Source organism: Eschscholzia californica, unplaced genomic scaffold (assembly GCF_041429995.1).
Source record: "Eschscholzia californica isolate CP2 unplaced genomic scaffold, dmEscCali1.0.p SCAF_2, whole genome shotgun sequence".
NCBI lineage: Eukaryota > Viridiplantae > Streptophyta > Magnoliopsida > Ranunculales > Papaveraceae > Eschscholzia > Eschscholzia californica.
The window spans coordinates 3,461,248-3,486,888 of NW_028238309.1; the positions used below are offsets into that span (position 1 = coordinate 3,461,248).

At 37.0% G+C, this 25,641-nt stretch overlaps 5 protein-coding genes across 7 annotated transcripts; 1 reads left to right on the forward strand and 4 right to left on the reverse strand.

Moving 5' to 3' along the window:
- Window positions 1-65: 65 nt before the first annotated feature.
- Window positions 66-4,367, reverse strand: LOC147555334 (protein unc-13 homolog). Of its 2 annotated transcripts, none has more exons than XM_086662845.1 (5): window positions 3,538-4,367; window positions 2,440-3,321; window positions 1,639-2,088; window positions 1,352-1,538; window positions 66-1,204 (listed from the first exon to the last, which is right to left on the reverse strand). In XM_086662845.1, the coding sequence occupies exons 1-5, from the start codon at window positions 4,117-4,119 to the stop codon at window positions 222-224; spliced, it is 3,084 nt and encodes a 1,027-aa protein (XP_086518971.1). In that variant the 5' UTR covers window positions 4,120-4,367; the 3' UTR covers window positions 66-221. The 2 variants fall into 2 exon arrangements, with proteins under 2 accessions (XP_086518971.1, XP_086518972.1); XM_086662846.1 differs by having other exon boundaries at window positions 2,440-3,430; window positions 3,538-3,678.
- A 1,875-nt stretch (window positions 4,368-6,242) lies between these two features.
- On the reverse strand, window positions 6,243-10,240 carry LOC147555335 (RNA-binding (RRM/RBD/RNP motifs) family protein). 2 transcript variants are annotated; one of them, XR_015234857.1, is made up of 3 exons: window positions 9,517-10,240; window positions 7,498-8,784; window positions 6,243-6,696 (listed from the first exon to the last, which is right to left on the reverse strand). XR_015234857.1 is itself a non-coding variant. In XM_086662848.1 (2 exons), the coding sequence occupies exons 1-2, from the start codon at window positions 9,736-9,738 to the stop codon at window positions 7,639-7,641; spliced, it is 1,368 nt and encodes a 455-aa protein (XP_086518974.1). In that variant the 5' UTR covers window positions 9,739-10,240; the 3' UTR covers window positions 6,243-7,638. The 2 variants fall into 2 exon arrangements, 1 of the variants encoding a protein (XP_086518974.1); XM_086662848.1 differs by having other exon boundaries at window positions 6,243-8,784.
- Window positions 10,241-11,599: 1,359 nt separating this feature from the next.
- Window positions 11,600-13,761, forward strand: LOC147555336 (uncharacterized). The gene is made up of 4 exons (XM_086662849.1): window positions 11,600-11,898; window positions 12,104-12,195; window positions 12,283-13,393; window positions 13,493-13,761. The coding sequence occupies exons 1-4, from the start codon at window positions 11,812-11,814 to the stop codon at window positions 13,580-13,582; spliced, it is 1,380 nt and encodes a 459-aa protein (XP_086518975.1). The 5' UTR covers window positions 11,600-11,811; the 3' UTR covers window positions 13,583-13,761.
- Window positions 13,762-14,045: 284 nt separating this feature from the next.
- LOC147555337 (uncharacterized) lies at window positions 14,046-16,272 on the reverse strand. Its single transcript, XM_086662850.1, has 2 exons — window positions 15,684-16,272; window positions 14,046-14,475 (listed from the first exon to the last, which is right to left on the reverse strand). Exons 1-2 carry the CDS (start codon window positions 15,917-15,919, stop codon window positions 14,418-14,420), a joined length of 294 nt encoding a protein of 97 aa, XP_086518976.1. The 5' UTR covers window positions 15,920-16,272; the 3' UTR covers window positions 14,046-14,417.
- A 1,082-nt stretch (window positions 16,273-17,354) lies between these two features.
- LOC147555338 (uncharacterized) lies at window positions 17,355-21,718 on the reverse strand. Its single transcript, XM_086663572.1, has 2 exons — window positions 18,242-21,718; window positions 17,355-17,773 (listed from the first exon to the last, which is right to left on the reverse strand). Exons 1-2 carry the CDS (start codon window positions 21,498-21,500, stop codon window positions 17,418-17,420), a joined length of 3,615 nt encoding a protein of 1,204 aa, XP_086519698.1. The 5' UTR covers window positions 21,501-21,718; the 3' UTR covers window positions 17,355-17,417.
- Window positions 21,719-25,641: the final 3,923 nt, after the last annotated feature.

Sequence of the window (25,641 nt, forward strand, 5' to 3'; positions counted from 1 at the left end):
CTCTCTCTCTCTATATATATATATATATATATATACATGAAGTAGATGGTGAATTCTGATGAAAAAAGAAGGAAACATAATATAATACATACATATGCATTCCTTCATCTTGTCTGCTCTTTTCTTGTATACATGGAGGTGAAGCAACATTTTAATAGCCAAAGAATTTTATACAATTTGAATAATCACAAAGAAGTTTTTCGAGTAGAAACTTCGAACTATCATTTTCTCTTTGCTAATTGAAATGTCTTCTTTAAGAAACTGTTAGCAATTCTATCATTTCTATGGCACAAAACCCTCAAGATTGTGTTTGGGTCGGCTCTATTCCACCTTCCGGTAGTTGGCGGCATTGGGACCTTTTGCCCTTCACCCATAATACCTAGCCCACTCACTTCACAAGCCATAATGCTGAAATCTTCGACGAGTTGTTCGGTACTCTGACCCATTAGTCCCAAAACCCCTTCCACTGTTTCAGCCTCTCTCTCTACAACTTCTTCGGGTATCAATCCGTCCCCACACGAGCAAAAGGCACGTTTAAGGCTTTCGAAATCTTCTTCGATCATCTCATGGTCTGATAGAGTGAAGGTTCGTGAGACTCCTCCAGCAAGTAGAACCATAAGGAATGAATCAAATGTGGCTTTCATGACTTCTTTCACGGCTAAAGGTTGAGCTTGATCCATTAGCATTGCAGTGAGGAGAGAGAGATTTTGTTTGAGAATTCGTAAGGCTGGGCGGATACGAGCATTTGCAACATCACCTGCATAAAGGCTTTCGTAGAAGACAGAGTTTGAGTCAAGGAATATAAGACGGTATGCAGCTATTTTCGCAACATTTTCAGAGGCTGTGATAATGGTGGATTGAGCAAGATCAAAGTAGGACTGAGAAGCGGAAAGGTGTCGACAGTTGTTGGCAAAGCGGGCTCGGGATGAAGGTAACGGGTTTTGGCGACGGGCCAGGGAGAGTGATTTGTCAAGGGAGTGAACGTAAGATAGGAGATATTGAAGGGTGTTTAGACGGATGTAGAGGCGTTGTGTGCCACGGCTTGTGGATGGGCGAGGATGATCGCCTTCTGGCGTGCTTTTTCTGTTTTTTTCGGATCTCCCAGATCTGCAAGGGCTTGCTTTCCTCCATATCTTAGTGAATTTTGAATATTGATTGCATCTTGTTAGAGGAGGAAGTGCAGGAATATAACTTTGCTTCGATCCTGATAATATTAAATGGAAAAACAGCAAAGATAATAATTTTCACGATAGCTTACCGTAAAGGTATCTAAGACCTATATTTTATGAGTGTTTCGATATGCTCATAAAAGAAACGGAATTTCGCTTAAATACGGAGAGAGGTGTCTTACCACAAGATGAAATAAAGGAAGTATAGTCAAGCACAAGAAGTTCTAATCCTTCTACAAGATCTTGAACCAAATCATCAGAAATTCCAATTGGGATTTCGAAGAAGTTGTCGACAGATTGGTGTACCAACTTCATTACATCCACAGCTGACTGTGCATACGGCTCTGTCTTAGATTTTGGGTTCCATGTCTGAAATGTAAATAACAGATCCAATCATGCTTCGATATGATAAACAAACATCAAATATGTAGAACTTCCGAGTCGGTTTAGCAGTTAACGAAGAACTTACCTCGGTTTCTTTAGCTCTACCAAGACACTTCTTACCCGCCTTCAACCTCTCATAAATCCATGATTTTAAGAGCTTCAAAATGATGGAATCAACATCATATGCCACCATTTCTTTTATGAGTACCTTGCCTACTTCTTCACAATCAACAGAGTCTTCTATAACTATCTGCGTAAGATTTTTCTCTAACTTTCCAGCTCTTTGTAAGACCCCAATCGCCTCATTTGTCAACGTCGAAACACGATTTATGTATTGTTTCAACACTGCTCCATAACTATTGTGGAGGGTCATGGCAGCAACTCCAGCAGCAACTGGGTGCCATCTCTTGAGTATAGGACTAAAGTTCTCTTTCTCCTTTATAGCCAGGTCTTCTGTTTCTTTAGCTAATTGAATCAAAGCTTCACTAGCTTCTTCTTCTTCCTCGACCCCAATATTCTTGGTTCCACTTAAGATCTTTTTATTTGATAATCACAATAACAAAACAACAAACCAAATTTAGTAAGGAATACTAAATGAAATCTAACACTTGCTGATCTGACTCGCCTGAGTCAGACTTGTCAGAATCGGACTCGCCTGAGTCAGACTTGTCTGAATCTGAGTTGTCTGACTTGTTTTTGGTTAAAGACACATTAGTAATTTCATACTATTCTACACAAAACGGTCTCTTAACTCATACTTATGTTATGTCTGACTGTAATTGACCAAAAATTAGCCAGAGTCAGGCGCATGGGTCGGATAGAAACCTTACATTCGATATCTGACTCGAGTCAAATAATGGAAAAATAATAAAAGAGTAGTACAAACCTTAGCAAATGCGTTCCTCACCGATGACCGTATGTAGTTATTCACCTTATTACCCATTTCCACCATCGAGTCCCCCCTCTCTTGTACCATTCCAAGGTTCGATATATCTTCGTCTAAAATCCTTGAAGCCGATAATGAAAAAGGGAGTAAGTTTTCCATCAAACCAGCAGTCCCTTTCTGAAAGCTATCATGATAATCAAGCAATCTCTTTTCAGACCAACCAAGCATTGAAGAAACAGTAGACGATAAAATCTTAATATATACAATATCTCGACGATCTGCTTTCTTCACATCATTTGCAACTTCAGTTAACATAGTAAGAGAAGCACATAAAAGATCTTGTTCGATTTGTGCTGTCAAAACATATTGTTGAAAGAGAACCCACATGAAACACACATTATGTATAAACTTGTTAATTCCTAAAGTAGACCATGTCTTCTTAATGAGCTCAAGAAGTTCATCGACTTCATCAAGAACCGATGTCTCATCTTTAATATCGAAAATTGATTGAAGCAAACAAATGTATAAGTGTATGTTCATGGGGAACCCGTCTGCCCAATGACACACATCGGCAGTTGACCCATTTGTGCTTCTTAATGACAACGTAACCACAGAATTGAGTAACATTCTCATGGTTTCCGAATTTTTAGTAGTATCGATTGGCTTCGTTTCACTCCCTCGAATTACATCTTGAAGTTGAATAGCTGAGGGATTCAATGATATGTCTAGTTGCACAGACGGGTAGAGAAGGAGACCAGCTTCAAGGATTTTGAGTTGGCGTTTTTGCATGAGATGATACTCGTTTACATTGTTGAATTCCGATGGTTTTAAATGACGAAGAAGTTCTAATGGTATGATTATCGTCTCTACTCTTCTACCCATCTGCTCAAATTAAACAACAAAGGCAATGTGAATGATTTTTTTCTTTATATTTCTCTAAATCCCTCCACAAATATGTTTTCTAAAGTCAACGTCCATTGACCAAGTCAATCTGCATTTGAAAAACCGTTTTTACAGTTGAATAAAGAATGAACTTTTTAGGGTTTTTTCATCAGAATCAATGGCAACGCCAAATTCTAGAGAGGGAGAGGAAGATACCTGACCGACGAGAGTTCTCATGAGCGTCTTCCTGAGTCGATTATCATTCTGTTCAGAAACCCTCATTTGTTGTCTCATGATTTCAGCAGACGTTAATGGCCGCTTCAATCTCATCAATGGCAAAGTTAAAGCCACCCCATTACTCTGATTACTCGAATTGCTTACCCTAGGAGAAGACGGATTCGAATTAGGTTTCTTAATATTAGGCAAAATTCTCTTCACCGTTTTCAACCCTAAAGCCCTTTTCACTTTACTAGTTGCCACCAATCCCAACCCATTTGTCCTCCCTCCAAAATTTCCAATCCCACCAATTCCGCCACCGTCGCCACCATCTTGCGCCGCCAAATGACCATAGGTTAAAGCATTCTTACCACCGGAACCAGGCGGAGATCGACAAGCTGTGAAGAAAATATCATAAGCCGCTTCTCTCAGATCATCCTTATCAATACCTTCGATTTTACCGAACGGCCAATCTAGGTCGGATAAATCTTGTCGTGGTTCTGTTTCTGATCGGAATGTGGTGGAAGAGAATGATGAGCCTCCGGCTAGGGATTCCCGGCGGGACTGGGGTTGGTGATCCATTGGAATGGTGGACCCGTGGTGGTGGTGGTGGTGGGTCAGATAACCGACGATGGGGTGTCGTCAGATATCTGACTAAGAGAGGAGGGTAAAGAGGTGATGGGCATAAGAAGAGGGAATGTGATGAGATTCTAGAGAGAGAATAGAGAGATGTTTTAGGGTTCATTGTTTTTCTCTAAGTTGTATTAGGTTCTAAATTTAGGAGATGATATTAGTGAGAGAAGCTAAGTTTAGCTAAATCCCAAGCTGTCTTTTCCTTCTCTTTCTCTAACTTGATTTTAACCTTGTTGTCTTTCGTATAAGATTGTACGGACCAGCCTCCTGATTGTTATTGATAATGTCTGTTTCCATACTTCCGACTGGGTGTGGAAAGGGGGTGTTGTAGGTGCGATGGCACCCGATTTTTAGATGACAAAAAATAATAAAGGGCCCATCAAATAATTAACTTCGGTATAAATCTTTGAAAGCAAGAACTTGGTTGTAGTTTAGGTAGTTGATACTTTATTTTACGAATTAGAGGTCATGCAATACTTCCTCCTTTCATTTTTTTTTTCTTTTTCAAATAGTCAATTACAAAGTTCAACAAAAAAAATTGTCAATTACAAGCATATGTTTGTAGGTTAAAGATTTATAGAATTTTAACTTCCGTAATTATTGTTTTCATTTTCTTCTTAGATAATGATCTTTAAATGTGTTTTTATAGAACTAGAACTTTATATTTTTGTCATGAAAGAATGTAATGGGTTAGTAATTGCTTTATCGTAAATACTTTGAAGCACCAAATACAGAATTAATTACAATGTTCATTTGAAATATAACAAAACATTATATAACTGAAGTAGAAATGTTATGTTTACTATAATAAATATAAAGAATTCTTTTTGGTCTTATATTGGCAAAGGGCCCGATACAAAATTTGCAGTTTTTCTCAACCACTACTCTGAGGTCTCGCAATTTTAAGATGTAGCACCAGCAAAAGGTATCTTTTTGTGAACGATCCTTCGTTATTTTTAACCTTTTAGAAGATCTTTCAATAAAAAAAACCTTTTAGAAGAGATACTCGCACATTTTACCTCTAACTTATGTGGAATTGTTTTACAGTACACCCTCCTATGACCACTTCGTAACAGAGGCTTGCTATAGGATTGTCGGAATCACCTTTCGAGCTACTAGCGACATTATCCGCTTTAACACTTTAGAGCCTAGCATATGTAACACGTGTCACTAGAAAATGGTCGCTAAACCCTTACAAGGGACATCACACTTCATCTTTTATCTATATGGGATTGGGATTTCTTTACTCTCAACAATGAAGATGGCAGTATTTGGGTGGGTCGGGTCTACTGGACATCTAAGTAAAATTGCATGTTTTGACACCATGACATTAGATGAAGGGAAGGAGACAACTTAAATTTAGCTAACAACAAACCCCAGATACATCTTCAAAGAGACTAAAATGAGCCTCAGACATCTCTCTCCCAGTCCAAATAGCTGTTTCATAGGAAAGAAAAGACTACATTGTCGTCGGAATAATATTTCTATTTCTCGCAATCTGCAGTTAAAATTGTTGTAGACAAGCTGAGTCAAAGTGGCATCGAAGTTCAGTTGGGACAATAGGAACCAAGGCGAACATGAAACAACAAAGAAATTGGATCTCTCATGGAACATATATCTATAGAAAATGCTAAAGCTTCTGTACTTCAGGTTTTTTTCCCAACAATAGGTCATACGAGATGGTTTCCCCTTCACCAATGTTTGAAATAGAGTGAATTTGACATCCTTCATAACTCATAAGAGTGTTGAAGGGCAGAACTGCAATAAGAGTAATGCCAAGGAACAAGAAAACCAAGCAGACTCGGAGTAGAAACTCTATGTGGCTTAGACTAATTTGTGCTTCAGTTGATTAGAATAATCCGAAGCGCGAATCATGACAAGCCACATAAGATTTCTGCCTACTTTCTGCATTGTTTTCTTGTTCCCTAGCATTTTTCCTGCAATAATATGTTTGACAGAAATCCATCTGCCTTTGTTCATGGTAGCCTGGTATGTTTACTCTCTATGATGGATGCTAACAACATATACTTTGTTCGGAGTCTCATAATGTACAACCAAAAGAAGCGACCATATTTGCTGAAAAATTCTACTACGTTATAAAACCATAGTCATAGAAGATATCAATCACATTCCCTGCAAAATGGATAATATTGAAAAGTATGATAAATACTCACAGAACACTTTTGCCGAGTAGTGACTAATTTCCAAAAAGAAAAAACTAGTTGGGGTTTTACTAAAATCTACTATCCATAAGGCTACTATAAAACAATCTCTGCTCGTTTTGGAAATGAAATCTATATCTACCCACATACCAAAAATCGTTTGCCCCAAATTTCCTGCGATGACATAGCTACCTGTTGGGGATATGAGAGATTTCCATGAAACAAACACGAATCTTGCAGGTTCGGTACCACTGTTCAATATAATGCATCTTTCTCAATCAAACAGCTTACTGCTTCATGACTGCCATCGCCAATCAGAACAATCACCTGATCGAAAAGCGGGCATCTCTCTCTACCCTTCCTCCTGTACAACAAGGGAAAATACAGGAGCAAAATGATTATGCGATCGCCAAAATATCTTTAACTACCAGTACGTCTACCGCTACTCTACTGATTACGCAGTGATCTACAGAAATGGGTTTATATCTCCACTGTTTAGTACTACTAACAAGAAGCACCTCAAATAACTAGTAATAGCACCATTCACCAAAATATCTTTAACTACCAGTACGTCTACTGCTACTCTACCGATTATGCAGTGATCTACAGAAATGGCTTTACATCTCCACTGTTTAGTACTACTAACAAGAAGCACCTCAAATTAATAGCACCATTCGCCAAAATATCTTAACTACCAGTACGTCTACGGGTACTCTACTGATACGCAGTGATCTACAAAAATGGCTTTACATCTCCACTGTTTAGTACTACTAACAAGAAGCACTTCCAATAACTAGCAATAGTACCCATTTTCCATTCTGAACTACCATATGCTGATTTTCTACCACTTCTATCAATCATAATTTCTAAACATGAAGCTTCAAATTGAACTCAAGCTGCAACAAACAATTGTTAAGCAAAACACATGATTGATATAAATACTTAGCTATATTATCCAACAAGACAAATAACAAGTCTAAGATAAGCTACTCTAGTTTCGACGCTAGAGACAAGGAAGAAAACAAAAGAGGAGGTAATGCCATAACACGGCTAAGCACACATAACATTACACTAAGCTTGAAAGAGAATACTAGGAAATCTAGGAACTAGTAAATATAAACTAGCAAAATAGTAATAAGTTAATAACTACTGAAAGCAATCCAACCAGTCTCAAGAATCTGACGTATCCTGCAAGAGACGCCTCATCATGAGTACGCATACGACGGAACACCAGTTTAAGTGCATGGTTGTAGAGAGAGAGAAAGCTTCCAAGTGATAGAATAGAAGATTTGATTCCATCCTGAAGTTACTGCTGTGGAGCCTGCCTGGATGGAGCACCACCATACCCACCACCATATCCACCAGTACCTGAAGTTGTCTGAGCAGATCCATAACCTGCTGCTTGTGATGGATCAGACCTCCAATAACCTTGGTTAGCATCACCAGCAAAATTTCCCATATAGCCTGAAGCTTGTTGATCTCCTCCACTAGGAGTACCACCACTGCTATTTGGGTTACTACCAGTACGCCCTCCAACGGCACCATAAGTACCTGCATTAGCAGCATAAGACCCATCACCAGCCGGATACCCACCATAGGCGTACCCTTGACCACCAAAACCAGAAGCTCCCCCGCTTGGAGATTGACCGCTAGATGCAGAAACACCACCACTGCCAGCAGCAGCTGAAGCATTCCAAGGAGCTGCATTCCCGTAACCTGCATTTGCACCATAGGGTGTAGAGCCAAATCCAGAAGGAGCTTGCGCACCCCATGGACTTCTTGGAGCACCAGGTGGCCCACTTACATATCCACTAGCATTTGGAAAGTTGGGATTCGCGTAAGGCCCAGCGGGTCCATTGAATCCAGCGTTACCTCCAGGATAGCCATAAGCACCATAACCATTATTTGCAGCACTATATCCATAGCCACCACCTGGACCATAGCCAGTAGAACCATATGGAAAACCACCTCCAGCTGCCTGAGGTTGGGCATACCTATTGGCCTCCATTCGACTATCGTATGACCCACTGTTTGCACCAGAACTACCATAACCCTGGAAGCCTCCACCGGAACGACCACTACCCCCACCTCCACTACTAGGGTTTGCATCTTTGGGAAGAGCTCGTTTGACCTCCACAAGTTTTCCGTCCATATCATGGAAAGACTTAGTTAAAACTCGATCTACTGCTTCTTCACTATCGAAGGAAATGAAACCAAAACCACGAGGGCGTTGGGTAATTTGATCATACATAACTACAACATCTGTTACATTACCAAATGCCTCAAAATACTGACGAAACGATTCATCATTCACGGTTGGTGGCAAACCTCCTACGAATATCTTCTTCGTTTTAATATTACCACCACCTCCAAAGTTTCTATTTGCATTAAGATTACTAGATCTACCAGATGTTTGTTGCTCCTCTCTTGATAAAGCCCTTTTTGCTTCCACCTGAAAATCGATGGAATTGATACACCTTACTACCTCAATAAGAAAAAAGGCATGGGTATACGAAAGCTTCACACATCCAAAATGCAGTACTAAAATGGAGAAAAAAAATCATTGTAACATAATCCATATGGTCATATTTGAAAGTTTCATGCTACAAAAGCAGAGAGGAGAGAAACGAAACAAGACCAAGTCCAGTTTAGAGACGGAACGACATTATGTTTAAACTAGATAGATAAACTACAACCTAAGATCAAAATGATGCAATCGTTGGGCAAAGAATGACACGTATTAATATCGCGTGTGTTAACATTAAACTGTCATTGAATCTTTCTTCTATTCTCTTTCGGAGTTTTGGTATCCAACAATGAAAAACAAACTTCACTAACAAATACAATCAAAGCAATCACAATCACAATTCCAATGAGGGTAACGTCAGATTACATACTACATAGTAGTTCTATCTTCAATTGTTCTCTTTCAATAGGTACCTTTAGGTCAATGGGAGGACATATCATATATGGACAGGAAATGGCACATTGCGTCCCAAACCAGTGATAACCCTAAAAATCTAGGTTTTTGGCAGGCATCATAACAAAACCATCAGATCAATACTTAATCACAGACAATACATTAAGATCAAATAATTACTGGGAAGGATATATTCTATCAAAATGTAAATCAATGAAAAACAATCTAATTAATTGAAAGTAATGAGAAGTTTGAAAAATTCACCGTTCTTCCATCAATGGTGTGTTTATCTTGAAGAACCATATCAAGAATAGAAGGATCTGCAAAAACAACAAACCCAAAACCTCTAGGTCTTCCAGTAATCTTATCACGCATAATCACAGTTTGAACAACTTCCCCATACTTGCCAAAATACTCACTAAGCTTTTCTTCAGATGTGTCCCATGAAATTCCTCCTATGAACAACTTCCCTTGATCTGAATCCATCTTTTCTGTTCTCTCTCTCTCTGTTTCTCTCACTAGACTGAGAGAAGAAGATGAGGGTTTTCAGCCAAAGACGCCGACTTTAGCTTTCAAGGAAATATCTATATTGTGAAATGAAATCTATATTTAAATCAACGGCTAGGATTTGATTAATATTTTATGTTAAACCAATTAAAGAGAGAGAGAGAGAGAGAGAGAGAGAGAGAGAGAGAGAGAGAGTTGTGTATTAAAGTTTGATTGATCTCATTCATGTTCTGAAAACCCTAACATTGTTTATGCCCTATTGGGATTGGAGGGGAATAGGGAGTAAAAAGTTTGGACACCAATTGGTCAAAAATGATCAAAATTTTACTCATCCATTTCATATGGTTGCCCAATTGTAGACACTGTTATTTTTTTTTTTTTTGTTGAGAGTAGACACTGTTATCTAGTGACCTAACTAATGCAATTATTCTACTTATATTATCCTCTTGTGTCAATACTTTTCTTTTCTACTAGTTGAAACAAGTCATACTACAAATGGACAAGATAAATATGTACTTCTAACTTTTTTTAAATGTTAGCATACTTTATGTGTCTCGAATCTTTAGTCTAGAGGGTGGAAATCAACTTGGTAAACCGTCTCTAATAAAAAATTGTTGACTTTCTATATGTATATTCTTTTCTATTTTGTTAACAACCTTAGTAAAGATCGTTGAATTGTTGTCATCTATATAATTTGTGTAGATTACGTTCAAACGAGAACAATCTATAAATAAGATTAATGTGTTACAATGATCTCTAGCTAGTAAATGGACACGTCAGCTCTGACTTTATCAACTTTACTTATTATTGCGACGCATCGTAGAAGATAATTACCCTACTATACAGTGACCTCTTGTGCACAACAAACAAACACCAATCTCATTGTTTACTATCTATCTTAAGTAGAAAATGAGGATATTACTCTGAACTTTACCAAAGCACTATTTTTTATATAAAAACAATTTGATTTTTTCGACAAAGAAACTATGAACGCACTGTGTAGCACAAAAACAAAATCTATAAATTTGAATTCTGACATAGTTTGAATTATAATACTTAAACTTGAGAAATGGTTTCATTTTATTTACACGATTGAAACATTTACTCAATAAAATAAAAAAGAAGAGAAAAAGGATATAGAAGTAACATGAATAAAGTCTTGTGAAAATCAATAACAATAATCATAGAAAAGAAGGAAGAGGAGAAACATTGTGGTGAATTAGGTTTACAACTTAACAAATATATACTAATGATAAAAGACTAAAAGACCCTTAAAGGACAAATTACTAAACAACCCCTAACTATTACATATATTATTCTAACAAGTCTTTCCCCAAATCGACGTTCTCCATTTCATAGCTAGGGTAGCTTACTAACCATCTCAATACTATGGGTGGGTGGATGGGAAACATCTAATTGTACTGCAAAAAAATCTTGGTTGGTGACATTCTTGATAATTTATTTAACTACAATAGAGATACGACCAACCATCTGATAACATATCAACTTTAAAAAAACGACGTACAAAATTAGAAATCAAGAATAGACACAACAACTTATCGGGCATTTTTGAACTGTGAACATAAAAAATGCAGACAACTAATTCTCCGTAAAAAAAAAAATCAAGAGTGCACAAGGTGTAGAACCAGTCAGTTACGCTCCACTAGAAATCTCGAAGGAATCGTTGTCATCAAATTCTTGAAAATAAAAAAAGATACTTTAAAAAGAATATTTTATCACAAGTAATACTCCTATATTGTTTATTAAACTGCCCGGGTCAGACACATTTTCACCAAATCATTTCAACTTGTAACGGTCATATTTTCAATAAATTTGAAATCACTTGGCCGTTTTTTTTCTCCTCTTTCCTCCCACCTTTTTCCTTTTTCTTCAAACCAACGCTCTTCTTCCTCCTTTACCCCAACTCTCTTCTACCCCTTCTGCATTTCTCCCACGAAAACCCTAACCCTAATCATGAACTTCTAATCGATCTTTTCTCTTTTAAGATCAATTGGATCTCCTTATTTTCAAAATCAATCAAATTATCACTGAATGGGGTGTTTTCTTGCTTGTTTCGGTTCTTCCAAGAACAAGAAACGCCAAATATCATCAAATAGAGTTCAACTCGAACCACAACAAGTAAGTTCTCACTTAGCTTGATCATTTTATACGGTACTTTAGTTTATTTTTAGGGTTTCAATTTCTGTGTGTTGATTATCTGATAATTTTGTTGCTTTTGTACCCAAAAAAACCCTAAATTTTAGCTTGATTGGTTAGTTTCTCTTAATTGTGTTAGGGTTTTGGAAAAAAATTCAAATCTTTCTGTTATGTTAAATTTGTGCAGAGAAATGAGTCTAATGAACCTTTACGACTGACTGAGGCTTTCAAGCAAGAGATCATCACAGAAAAAACAGTTTGTCCAGTCTCTGAACCGAGGTTCGTTATTAAAATAGTTATTTTTAGGGTTTTCTTGGTTTTGGGTGTTCATATCTCTTGTTAAATTTTACACCTTTTTTTTGGCAGAGATGAAGTAGAGGAGCAGTTGAGCTTTAATACCAGAAAGAAGGTTACTTTTGATCTGAATGTTAAGGCTTATGATAAAGTTTCCTCTCAAGAAACTAATACCAGTTTGAGTGATGATGGGGAAGAAACAGGAAAGACACAAGATGAAATTGTGAAACCAACCCGATCGACTTCACCCTCCGAAGATAACTCGAGTTCTTCAAGTTTGGGTTCTTTCCCATCCAATCATAGATATGGAAATTGCATAAATAGTGATGATGATGAATATGAGGAAATGGAATCAGTTGAAAGTGAGTTCGACAATGAAGATGAAGAAGATTATGAAGACGATTATCATAATGATGGGAAACAATTAGGTGAAGTAGAGTCATCTGAATCGTTGTTCTCTTTACCAGTCGGATCAAGAACTGGTTCAACTCCATTATCAGAGAAAGAGGTTACTAGTCCTCTTAAAACGAATGATTCTCCGAAGGAGGAAAAGAAGAAGCATGAGTCTTCTCGAGTTAGAAGTCAGTATGTTCATTCTGTGCTCAATCCTGTTGAAAATCTGACTCAATGGAAAGCCGTAAAAGCGAAAACACCTTCACCATTAATGCACCAGAAGAAGGAGAATATCAATTTGGAAACAAAACCAGATCTTTTCACCTTTAGTGCAGAACCTACTTTCAAGCAATCATCTTTCGGGTTAAATCCAAAAATTGATCAATCTTTCAGTTTCGAGTCAAATTTTGATCAATCTAGTCCTTCTAAGCAAGAAATAGCCCTAGATGCTAGCCTTTCAACCTGGTTAGGATCATCTGATAGTACACCATCCATTAAAAGTGGCAACAGATCTATTGGCACAGGTTCAGTTGAAGTTAACAAATTGTCTCCGAGATCACATTCCCCTAGAAGTCAAGAAGATCGACCGATCTTGGGTGCTTTAACTCTCGAAGAAATTAGACAATTTTCTGCAACTTCATCCCCACGTAAGTCACCAACTCGAAGTCCAGATGAAATGCCCATTTTGGGTACTGTAGGTAGCTACTGGAGTCACACGAACCAGACTACAGATTCAAGCTCAGACTCTTCCATTAAAGGCATTCCAAACACAACTAGTAAATACAGAGAGGTATTATCTATGAACTGAGATGTGTTTTTCGGGGTAATTTCTGAATTCTGTGATGAAATTTAATGGTGGGTAAGTGATGAACTTGTGTCGGTTTTGCAGGACAAGAGAGTGAATTGGCATTCGACTCCATTTGAGACAAGGTTGGAGAGAGCTTTAAAGAAAGGAGCTGCTGAAGCTTATAGCAGTTAGATTTGTTAAGAATGTGAAAATAATGTCTCGGTATGTTGTTTGTGTGTTTTGTCTTACTATTTGTCGATTATATTTGTGAAGATTTGTGTGGTTTTTTTACGCATGTTTGAGAATTGAAAGTTGTTAGATTGGGTTTCCTCATCAATATATACGTGCTATTATAAAACGTACTTTTACAAGTTTTGTTTTCGTAGTGCTAGTTCTTGTGACACAAGGTCTGTATCGACCTTAAGTAAAATTTCAGAATGTTTGCTGCTGCTGCTGCTGTTTTTATTGGAATCTGGAATGTTTGCTGTTGTTAGGCTTGCCTGAATAGCCGATTTAGGTTGATGCACCGTCATTTGTTCCAGGCGGGTCAGATTCCGACATTGAAAAAAAAAAACACGCTTAGGTTGGACTCTTCTCGGCCGTAAAAAAAATTTAAGCAAAAGGAAAGTCCAAAGCCCTTCATTATGCAATTTAGTGAATGGAACTGCTCTATGACATATATGATTGAAGTTTACAATATTGAATGAATCAAATATATAGTACAGTTATGTGGCAAGGAATTTATAATCATCTTTATATTCCTAATTGCAAAGAAGATAGTCTTCGAAAATAGATAGATCTTATAGAAAAACTCGCATAAAAACGCACAGGAATGTCTTGTTGAGCGATTCTTCTAGATGAGAAAAAAGAATCGAAACTGGAACAAGCGAGACAGCTGACTGCTTAGTCTTGTTAGATAGACACTTGATCCAACTTGTGAAGGGTATAAAATGGGGGCATAGATTTTTCGGGCGTACTGCATGAATCCTTCAATAGTTACGGACAAGTTCACAGGTTTGATTAAGAACTAAAGTATTGTACAAAAACATGCATCTGAATCCTCATCATCGCTATCACTTGCTTCGCTACAAAAAAAAATAGAAGGAATTCCTGAGGTCATGATTATAGTTTAGTTGGTTGATACTTTGTTATACAAAAGTTTACTAGTTCTCTTAGATATTGATAAATCTTGTAACAGAAGTGAGTACAACAAGTTACTAATGCAGACGCACTATCAGTGACACTTTCATAGCACTTTTGGGTTGTTACCGGCGGCATTGCTTGCGGCGATACAATTGGTTTTACTAGCAACATCGCAAGCGCGCCGTTGTTTACATCACAAGTGGCGTTGATAGCGACAACACGAGGTATTGCTTGCAACGTTACAACTGGCATTGCAAGCAACATCATAGATGCATTGTTATTTACATCACAAGTGGCGTTGATAGCGACAACACGAGGTATTGCTTGCAACGTTACAACTGGCATTGCAAGCAACATCATAGATGCATTGTTATTTACATCACAAGTGGCGTTGATAGCGACAACACAAGTGGCATTGATAGCGACAACAAAAGTGGCATTGATAGTGACAACACGAGTGGCATTGTTATTGACAACACAACACACAAGTGACACTTGTAGCTAGGGCTTAAGGTAACACTTTTACCTAGCTGCATATAGTGATACCTTTAGCTAGGGTGAAACTTTTAGCAACACTAGGAGCGGCACTTTTAGTAGGGCCGACGAATGACACCTTTAGGTACGGTGGCACTTTTACCCAGAGTTTTAGTCAATACCTACCTTTAGTGACACTATGTATGATACTTCTAATCACGCCAAGGGCCTATGAGTGACATCTTTAGCTACGGTGGCACATTTACCCAGAGTTTTAGCGATACTTTTAGCAACACAATGTGTGATACTTCTAATGACACCATGAGTATCATATTTGGCAACACTATGAGTATCACATTTGGCAACACTATGAGTATCACTTTTGGCAACATCTATCACTTTTGCAATGCCAAGAGTCTATGAGTCTACTCTTGGCGACGCAACTAGTATCACTTTCCGCGAATACACTGAGTGTAATTTTAGCGACACTATGAATGTTAGCCACAAGTATTCATACACTAATGAGTGTTACTTTAGCTACACTTACCACCAAAACAAGAAAGAAACAATAATTTTCAATTTTCTCATCACTAACAAAGAGAATCACAATTTGCATTCAACTAATCAAAATTGAAGAAGAAAAGATAATATCATCAGATGAAGATAAGAAAAATACCTAGGTTGGAATTCCAAAACCTCAACAAGGTTATCTCCATTTTTATCATTCCACTGAACTTTTCTCAAACACTTCTTTGACTTGTTCTTCAAAATCCCACCTTTTTGATTTGGCAACAAAGACCTAGATTCATCTTTCTCCTCCTCTGTTTCTTCTTCCCCTTTTTCAGAATCTAAATTATCTGTCACTGGCTTGATTTTGGAATTACTATTAGGGTTTTTAATTTCAGTATCCATTGATCACCAAAACAGAAAATTTCAAAGTAGATACTCTAATTGAAGAAGCTATGATGATGATGATTATGGATGATTAATGGACCCATTCTGGAATTTGAAAACCCTAATCAGTTGAAATTGGGAAAGAACTTGACTTGAAATGTTGTTCTAGTTACAGGGAATTGGAAGAATTTGAAAACCCTAGGAGGGATTTGTGAATTGGATAGTTCTGACCCAAAATTTGTGGAAGAAAAAATGAATTTTGGGTTGGAATTGGGAGAAATTTTGATTGAGAAAAAAGGTTGACTGAAAAGTGAAGTTCAGGAATTTCAGGAAGAACTAAAAGGGAGCTGGATCGTTGACTTTGGGATGGAGAAGAAATGACAACTTATATGTAGAGCTGCTTCGACTAAGTAGAGAGCTGGATATATAAAGGGAAAACTACCCATGTCTGTGTTGTCAACTCTGGTATAGGGGCAATTGGCCTATAAGTTTATAGAAGAAATTGATGCAGCCAAAAATAAAAGAAAATAATGTAAAACTGTCAAAATTGAAGTTGTTGATATCAAAATTGTGGAAATTCCAATCATAGACGTAAAATTTGTGTTCCGATAGTCTAGTTTGGCCCGAAGTTGAAGTATACTATTGTTGAAAATAACAAATTTTTACAACGAAAAAACTGGGTCGAGACATGGGACACTCGAGTAGGTGCACCGAATCACAGAACAATGCAGCACACAAGTCAAACTCAGACAAGTAAGGGACACTTGAGTAAACACATGGGACTCCTGGGTCGTGGCTTGAGACGCCCAAACCGATGCATAGGATGTCAGAGCAAACACACAAAATGAAGGTTCATGGCTTGGGACGCCCGAGCAAACACACGGGATGCCCCAACTCATGGCTTGGGACAACCAAGTAAACACATGGGACGGCAGGGTTCGTGGCTTGGACGGCCGAGCAAACACATAGGACCCGGGTTCGTGGCTTGGGCACCCGAGCAGAGACATGGGATGCTCGAGCAAAGACATGGGACGATCTCAACATACTATCTTCACAAACTTCATAATTTTGAGACTAATTCGGTGAGAAAGAAAGAAATTTTTTATGAATCAAGCAATACAGATCGATTATCATTGAAAGTGATAATTCTAACTTGATAAAACACCTCCGCAACAGTCGTCACTCCATTCAATGGCAATCGAAGATTCACATCAAGAAAATCAGAGAAAGATGTAGCGCCTTCCACGCAATCCGGTTTCACCACGTCAAGAGAGCAGCAAACTCCCAAGCTGATAAACTTGCTAAATGGTCGAGGAAGCACATTCATAGCAAAGTGTGGCATAATATTCCTTGTTTTTTAGTTCATATGTATTGTAAGAACTCTTTGCTTCATTAATGTTATCTTAGTTCAACAAAAAAAAATGTCTATGTTCGTCATAAGCAAGTATACTTGGAGAAACAAACTTATTGTATTGTTCTATATCAACCTTATCTATAGCTCCATTTAGTATATATTTTACAAAATAGTCATCAACTTTCTCAGTGTTATCTGGTTAAAAGTCCCAGATAGAGGAAGAAATATCGCATTTCCTGTAATTTCACGAGAAACTATATGCATAGTTGGTCTAGAATTGGGAGATATACGTGTGCACGCCAAAGCATAGGTTACTGCTCGTGCCAACTCCTTTGCAACCATACCAGTCGGAAGTGGTATTCGTTTGTCTAACACATCAACTAGTAGTAGGTCATTTACTTCAGATTGCAGCAACAAAAGGATTTCGCCTGGGTGTTTTCCAAATAACACTTCTAATGCGACGACTCCGAAACTATATACATCACATTTCTCTGTCACCTTCATTGTCGATGCAAGCTCTGCAAAATATAAAAATGTCTGAATTAGTACAAGTTGTTATAAGATATGAATAATTTATCTTTTTGATATAACCCATATAGGAAGCTCTAGACAGTAGACAGTAATCTTTACTTCTATGGACTTAGACTTATCTATCTATTTATACTCCTGGTTCCTACCAATTGTGGCAGTGTTAGTTTTTTTTTTCTCATTGTCTGAATCTGACTCGCCAGACTCTTCGAAATCAAACGGAGTCAAAATCAATCTCAACCGCACATTCAGACGAGTCAGATATCACGATTCAGACAAAAACAAACAATCTGAAATTTGACTGGAGTCCAATCAGACCTTGAGTCAGATTTCAGAGATTATTTATGAAAAATATGAACACTACCTAGCCTCATACGATATGCTATTGAGTCTTTCTAGGTTCGCAGATAAACAAGTAACTAGTAGAAGTGTGGTGCAGGTGAGGGAGAAGAACTGACCTGGTGCAATATATCCATATGAGCCGACGGGTACTGTCCAGTTAGACTCATCTGGTTTCAACAATCTTGCCGTTCCAAAATCTGAGACCTTAGCTTCAAATTCTGAGTCCAATAATATGTTGTTTCCTGTTATGTCTCGGTGAACAATCGGTGGCGTGCAGTCATGGTGCAAGTAAGATAAAGCATGTGCTATGCCTTTGATAATATTTAACCTCATCGACCAATTCAACAACTTCGATTCTTTTTCACCGGCCAAGAAGTTTGACAAACTACCCTTTTCGACAAACTCATAAACTAGAAACATACATTCTTTCCTTAGAGTGAATCCATACAACTTCACTATATTCCTATGTCGTATATCTGTCAATGCATATATTTCAGATTCAAAACACTTGTATTGATCTTCCACCGGAGAACCGTGTTCCTTCGACAATATTGTTGTATTATGGAGACGTTTTACAGCGAAAATTACAAAGTTCGGAAGAATTGCTTTGTAAACAGTCCCTTGTCCACCTCTCCCTATACAACATTTATCATCGAAGTTCTGTGTTGCTTTCACAATATCTTTGAACTCTACTTCCCCGTTATAGTTCCATACTGAAAACGAATTCCCATCCCTCGACTCGTTGTTTTCTTCATCTGATCTATCTTTTCCCACACGACAGCAACAAAATATTGCGAGAAGAAGCGAGAGAAAGCTCAAAACTGCAGCAATTGGAACAATGACAGCAACTAACAGTTTCCGCTTATTGTTATTCTTGCCGTTACCTGATTTAGAGTTGCTACTACAAGGACTTAAACCTTGAACTTGAAGTTGGCTACTACTGCAAAGACCCCGATTACCTTGTAGTGCCCGAACAGGGTCTTTTTTAAGAGCTTGTATATCTGGAACTTCACCTTCAAGATTGTTATTCGAAACGTCGATAGATTGAAGACTTATCATACCTTGAAGACCGGAGGGTATTGAACCAGAGAGTCTGTTGTGAGAAAGATTCAAACTTTCTAGCTGTCTTAAATTCCCAAGTTGTGGTGTTATCTCTCCATCTAGTGAATTTTGACTGAGATCAAGGATAGTTTGTAAAGAACCCAAGTTCCCAATCTGGTAAGGAATCTGCCCGTTTAACTTATTATCGTTGAGTTTCAAGGATATCAATGCTTTAAGGTCTCCAATTTCCTTCGGTATTGGCCCACTTAGATGGTTTGTTGACAAGTCTAAAAGACTCAAATCCAATAGCTTTCCAATTTTTGCCGGTATCTCCCCTGAGAGCTGATTTCCGCTCAAATTTAGCTTGTAAAGAAGTGAAGAAGGTTGAAACATCTCCGTTGGAATCTTCCCCGAAAGCTTATTGGAGGAAAGACTAAGATCTTGTAAAGCATTCAAGTTTTTTAATTCTAATGGAATTTCACCTGTAATCTTGTTTTCGGATATACGAAAGTAAGAAAGCTTCTTAGATGCTCCCCAGTTCGATGACAATTCCCCGGATAGTCTGTTCTTACTCAAGTCAATGAATTCCAGTTCAGGGTAAATCCCTAACGCTTTCGTGATGTCTCCTTCAAGGAAGTTATCTTCAAGGCGAACTCTTGTTAAATTTGGGCAGTTTCTAAGGCTATCAGGAATCAGCCCATCTAGTTTATTCTTGTTTGCTGTTAAGTAAACAAGCTTCCCTCCTTGACAGATTTTTGGAGGAATTTTTCCGGTGAATTGGTTGTAAGAGAAGCTTACATTTCTAAGAGAACTCGGACCAAAGTCTTCCGGTATGCTACCAGAAAAGCTGTTGTTTGCAACATAAAAGGTTTTCAAGAATTTCAATCTGGTTATTGACAAAGGCAACTGTCCTTGCAGCTTATTTGTGCTAAGATCGAAACTTTCCATCTTTTCCATATCGCCTATTTCCGGTGGAACTGTCCCACTGAGTTGGTTGTCGAAGAAGTTCACCCGAGTAAGTATAGTTAACTTTCCTATACTTGATGGGATTGAACCAGTAAGAGCATTCACCGATAAGTCCATTTCTTGCAAATTTTCCAAGTTTCCGATCTCTTGAGGGATCGGTCCTGATAATTTATTGTTATACAAGTAAAGAATTTCGAGTTTTTTAAGCAACCCGATTTCAGGAGGAATTAGTCCATTAAAGTTGTTATCTTGGAGTTGCAGAGAAATGAGTTCAGTCCAATTGGAGAGAAAAGATGGATGAATTTCACCAGACAATTGGTTACCAGAAATTCCGAATTCAGAGATTCGGGTTAATGAAGCCATTGAAAGAGGCAATGGACCTTCAAGATTGTTTCCCGATAGCTCAATATAAGTAAGGTTTGTGCAGAAACCAAGCTCGTACGGTATGCTCGAATTCAAGGTAGCATTATTGAGAATTAGCCTCTCAAGCATCTTAAGATTTCCTATCCAAGCTGGTAATGGCCCGGAAAATGTATTCTCTTGAAGTGTAAGGATTCTAAGGTTCGATAACTCGCCAATCTCAGATGGGATTGAGCCATTAAACTGATTGATTGCTAAATTCAGTTCTTGAAGTCTAGTAAGTTTACCAATTTGCACTGGAATTGAACCTCCAATTGGATTTTCAGACAAGTCAAGAAAGACTAAATTCGGGCACCGAAAAATGAAAGGTGGGACTTCATTTTGGATAGAATTGAGTTTAAGATTCAAATAAGTCAATGATGGCATACCTTTAAACAGAGTTGGATCAGGATTTGATAAATAATTTCCAGCGAGATCGATATTCCGTACCTTCTGAAGATTGCTAAGCTGAAATGGGATTGAACCATTCAACGAATTATTACCCAGACGAAGAAGACGAAGCTCTGATAAATTTCCAAGCTCTATTGGTATTGAAGATGTAAAATTATTACTACCCAGATTAAGATAAACGAGTTTCGAAAGAAACCCAAGTTCAAATGGGATTGAACCAACAAGATTATTTAAATCAAGATTGAGAGAACTAAGATTCGAAAACACCGAAAAATTGAGTTGGTTTAGAGTTCCATCTAAGTTTGAATTCGCAAGATTTATGTCGATAATACTTCCGAAACTATTGCAACGAATACCAGTCCAATTACAAGGATTGCTTCTTGTGCTGCCATTAATGAAAGACCAAGAAGTAAGTGAATGAGAATTCAAACTGTTTTTCCATCTTATTAGAGCTTCTGTTTCTTTAGTTTGTGCTGAAACTTGTATTGAAAGAAAACAAGATAAAATTAAGAAAGAGAAAACTTTGAAGAAGATGAAGATCTTTAGTGTTATTTCCATGGCTAAAGCATCTAAAAAGGATTAGATTCTTAGTTTATGATAATGGGTACTACTAGTTCTTTTACACTACATTTATAGGTTGGTGAGGATAATAAGTTTGAATTGAAAAATGTGGTTCTTATTTGACTTTTTCTTTTTTGATTGTTGTTTACTTCCGACTTTTGATTAGCCCCATAATAAGAGAAATTAGTGACTTCACCTATTTGCTTATGAAGTTACTACTGCAATACAATAGTCGTAACGAATACGACAATCCATATGGTCTAAAAAGGATTCGACGATTAGCTTTAAGTCATATGGTGGGGCGATATCGAACTAAGACTAATTAATGTATTGTGGAAATTAACATTGAAAATATGAAAAATCTAAAGGCCATAAATACAAATAGACTAAATTTACTCATTTGTTACTTTAAACTTCAGAGGAAGGGTCCACGGATGAACTAAAAATAGGTTAAAAAATAGGAAGAGAAATAGAGTCAAATATGCAAATTTCCAAGTGGGTCATAAAAGCCAGAAACTTATATAGTTATAAAAGTTTGATTTTGACCAACAGCCTGTACCACTCTCCAATAATCCTTCCCGCGTTGACTTTGTGATCTAATTCTCGTGTCTTTATTAGTAATTTCAACTAAAAAAAGTCCTTATTTGTAATTTAAGCGTTCACACTTGTGATTTTTTTTGGTTGAGAGTTCACACTTGTGATTTTTTTTGGTTGAGAGTTCACACTTGTGATCCTTTAACAAAAAAATAAAAAGAGTTCACACTTGTGATCAGTGACCTCAAGCTTAATTTGTGGATGTTTGAGAGTCTCGTTTGAGAGAGACATGAAAATTTTCCAAAATACAAATACTCTAAGTGGGCAATTAGGTTTTCTAGTTGTGACTAAGAATTAGAGGGTCTAATATCAAATTTTACCGGAGGCTCTTTAGTAAGTTAACATAAATTTCATATATCAAATTATAAATATTCAAAAAATTTCAATAATATAAAACACATTAAATTGTTCACGAAACCAAATTCGTAGTGTGAAATTTCTAGTTATCGCTGCAATTAAGTTCTAGTAAAACTTCTATTATATGCAAGCAGTATAACAACTAAGTAGTTAAACTCTTAGATGATAAAAAAAAAATATAATGAATTCTAGAGATGATTTCAAAACATGTAGAACTAAGATTTCATCTCAGAATACGCTCATGGTGTATTTGAACGACGGAATCATGAACCCGCGGATTCATGAATCCAAGTTATATTTTTTGGTTTGTTTGGCAACTAATAAAAATCTTATGATTTATTATTATTTGAGTATTTTTAAACGCTTCTTGAGAAACAATATTGATAAACCTTGTTCTCGAAACTCATTTTTTCAAATACCGTTTTATTCGAGAACTGTCTGATTTCTTCGTAATTTTTAAACGCTTCTTGAGAAACAATATTGATAAACCTTATTTTCGAAAATCATAATCGTTCATTGAACTCATTAGATTCATGGAATAATGTTATTATCGTACATCATTGATGAATGATCATATGATGGGTAATCCATTGGCATCATTTGTTGATGATATTGATCATAATGGTTATAAAGGGCATTATAGTGATTTTGATGCTGATGGCAGGGGCGGAACCAGGATTTTGAACTAGCCTGGGCAAGTTTAAATACAATAAAAAAAAATAAAAAATCTTATGTGTATCTTTACCAATTTACAAACTATTATGTATATGTATATTTACAAATTTTGTTTTTTTACTTGAAATAAAGTAGATTGTTATCTCAAAAAGGAGTGAGAGCGAAAAAGGTAAACGGAATTCGCCATCAAAAAACTAGTCCCTCTCTACAAGCGAATATCGTCTTGTCCAAGGGGGAGATAAAAAGAAAGATAGCGACTTCAGCAAAGGGGTTCGGCAAATGACACTCTCTTTCACCAAAACATTGAGAGCCTGAGAGGGAGGGAGGGAGGGAGAGAGACTACGAACATTGTTGAGAGAGAGAGGGAGACTACGACCAACGTAAATCAGATTTGATATTTTTATTCGAAAACTTTTTGTTTTTTATTAGAAAAACTACTTTTTGTTCAAACTTTTTTAAGCACAAGAACCTATGTATAGAATCATAAGCTGCATTTGTTTTATTTGTTGATAATATGTACTCGTGCGACTCGACCAAACCTTAATCGCCTGACCTAAATAAACACTTGATCCTCGTATGACTTAATTAAACGCTTGAGCAATCGAACACTAGTCTGTCAACCAAATTAGTCATCATAACATGCATAACTAAATAAGAGTACTAAGTAATAAGTTTTAAAATTTCTATAAAGGCAGAGACTTAAAATATCTATATTGTTGTAAAGCAATCCCATATTGGTGGAGACAGGAATGTAGTGCCTCTTAAGAGGTTAAGCACCCTTCCCTAGTGAGGTCTTTTAAAACCGTGAAGCCCAGGTATGCCAAAGCGGACAGTATCACTAGCAGTCCGAAAGGCTGGTCCGCACCGTCCTATAACATATATAATATTATTGTTATTGATTGAGAATGTAATAAGTAGTTAAGGTAATAAATAGTATTATACAGTTAGGATTTTAGAGGGAGGTTTGTCATCCTTCATTAATGGAAGTTGGGGTAGTACTACTTCGTAAGGAGGACATTATATAAGTATTAGTTTGTTCGTTCCAACAAGGGTTCCAGTAGCTAAGCTAGGGATGTCAACGGGGCGGGTTTGGGACGGGTTACCTCTTTCCCAAGTCCGCCCCGTTAGTAAACGGGTTTTACCATTCCCGTCCCAATAGTTAATCGGGGTGGGTATTTAATTACCATACCCGTTCCGATTAGAAATGACTTAACCATTACCGACCCGCCCCGCCCCGTTTAACATGAAACGGTGCGGGGCGGGTCGGATTTAAACATAAATTTCATATTTTTATTTCAAATAAGTTAGATTAATCAAAATAATATAAATATTATAAACAAAATTTTATAACATTTTGGTTTTATCAACTATAAACACTACAACTTATTACATAATATAAAATATAAAATAGTTAAATTGATGATATAAGATAAAAAGTTTTAGAAACCTATTGTATATATAATACATAACATATGTAATCGGGGCGGGGCGGGTTTTACTACCTAATCCCAAACCCGCCCCGAACCCGGTAAATGGTTTTATCTTCATACCATTACCGTCCCATTTAATAAACGGGGCGGTAAAAGCCGTTCCATTAGGGGCGGGTTCGGAAAAAAACCCACCGGTTCGGACCAAATTGCCACCCCTAAGCTAAGCAAATCCGGTCAAACCCCATAATGAGAAACATTAACAAAGGGAAGAGTCTTTTTTGCATCAAGCGCGGTTATTAGTACTTATAACAAGAGACGTCAAAGTAAGTAGGGTCAAAGTAATTTTAGTGCAGGCCCGTAATTTTAGGCTGTTTGATTTTTCACTTAATAAGTGAATATCACTTGTAAGTAGGGTCAAAGTAAGTGCAAAAAAGTTTATTTTTTTGCACTTACTTTATAAGTGCTAAAAAAGACATTTTTATCCTTCTCCGAATATAATAATTACCAATATAATTATAACTAAAAAGAAAATCTTAAACAATTGATAAGTAAAAAATCTTTTTATGACTTTAGCGATGACTCTTTTCCTTTTTCACTCATCCTTCACCTAAGCTTTTCTCCTAATTTTTTTCGCATCTCTTTCTTCATTAATCACGGAACCACCCAAACTCCATGACGCAACGTAAGTTTTTTCTTGTTCATAATTCTTAATTATTTGAGGTTAATATTTTCAACACAAAGTATTTATAAATCGTAATTATCTTATATCCAAACTCGCTAGCATAATGAATTATCATGAAATGCTAAAAGGTAACTACTTTAAGGTCAAAATAGACAATTTTTCATTTTTATAACATTTAAAATTAACATAAAAACAAAAATCAAACACTTAGAAACGATGGAAAACAAACGCCATAGCACTTACAAGTGATATCACTTACTAAGTGATAATCACTTAGTAAGTGCTAGCACTTATAAGTGCTAAAAAATCAAACACCCTAGTAGTAATAAAAGGTTTAATCAACTTCAAGGCAAAGCCATTGCCTTGCACTCACAGGTATTTATTACTTAGTCTGCTAATG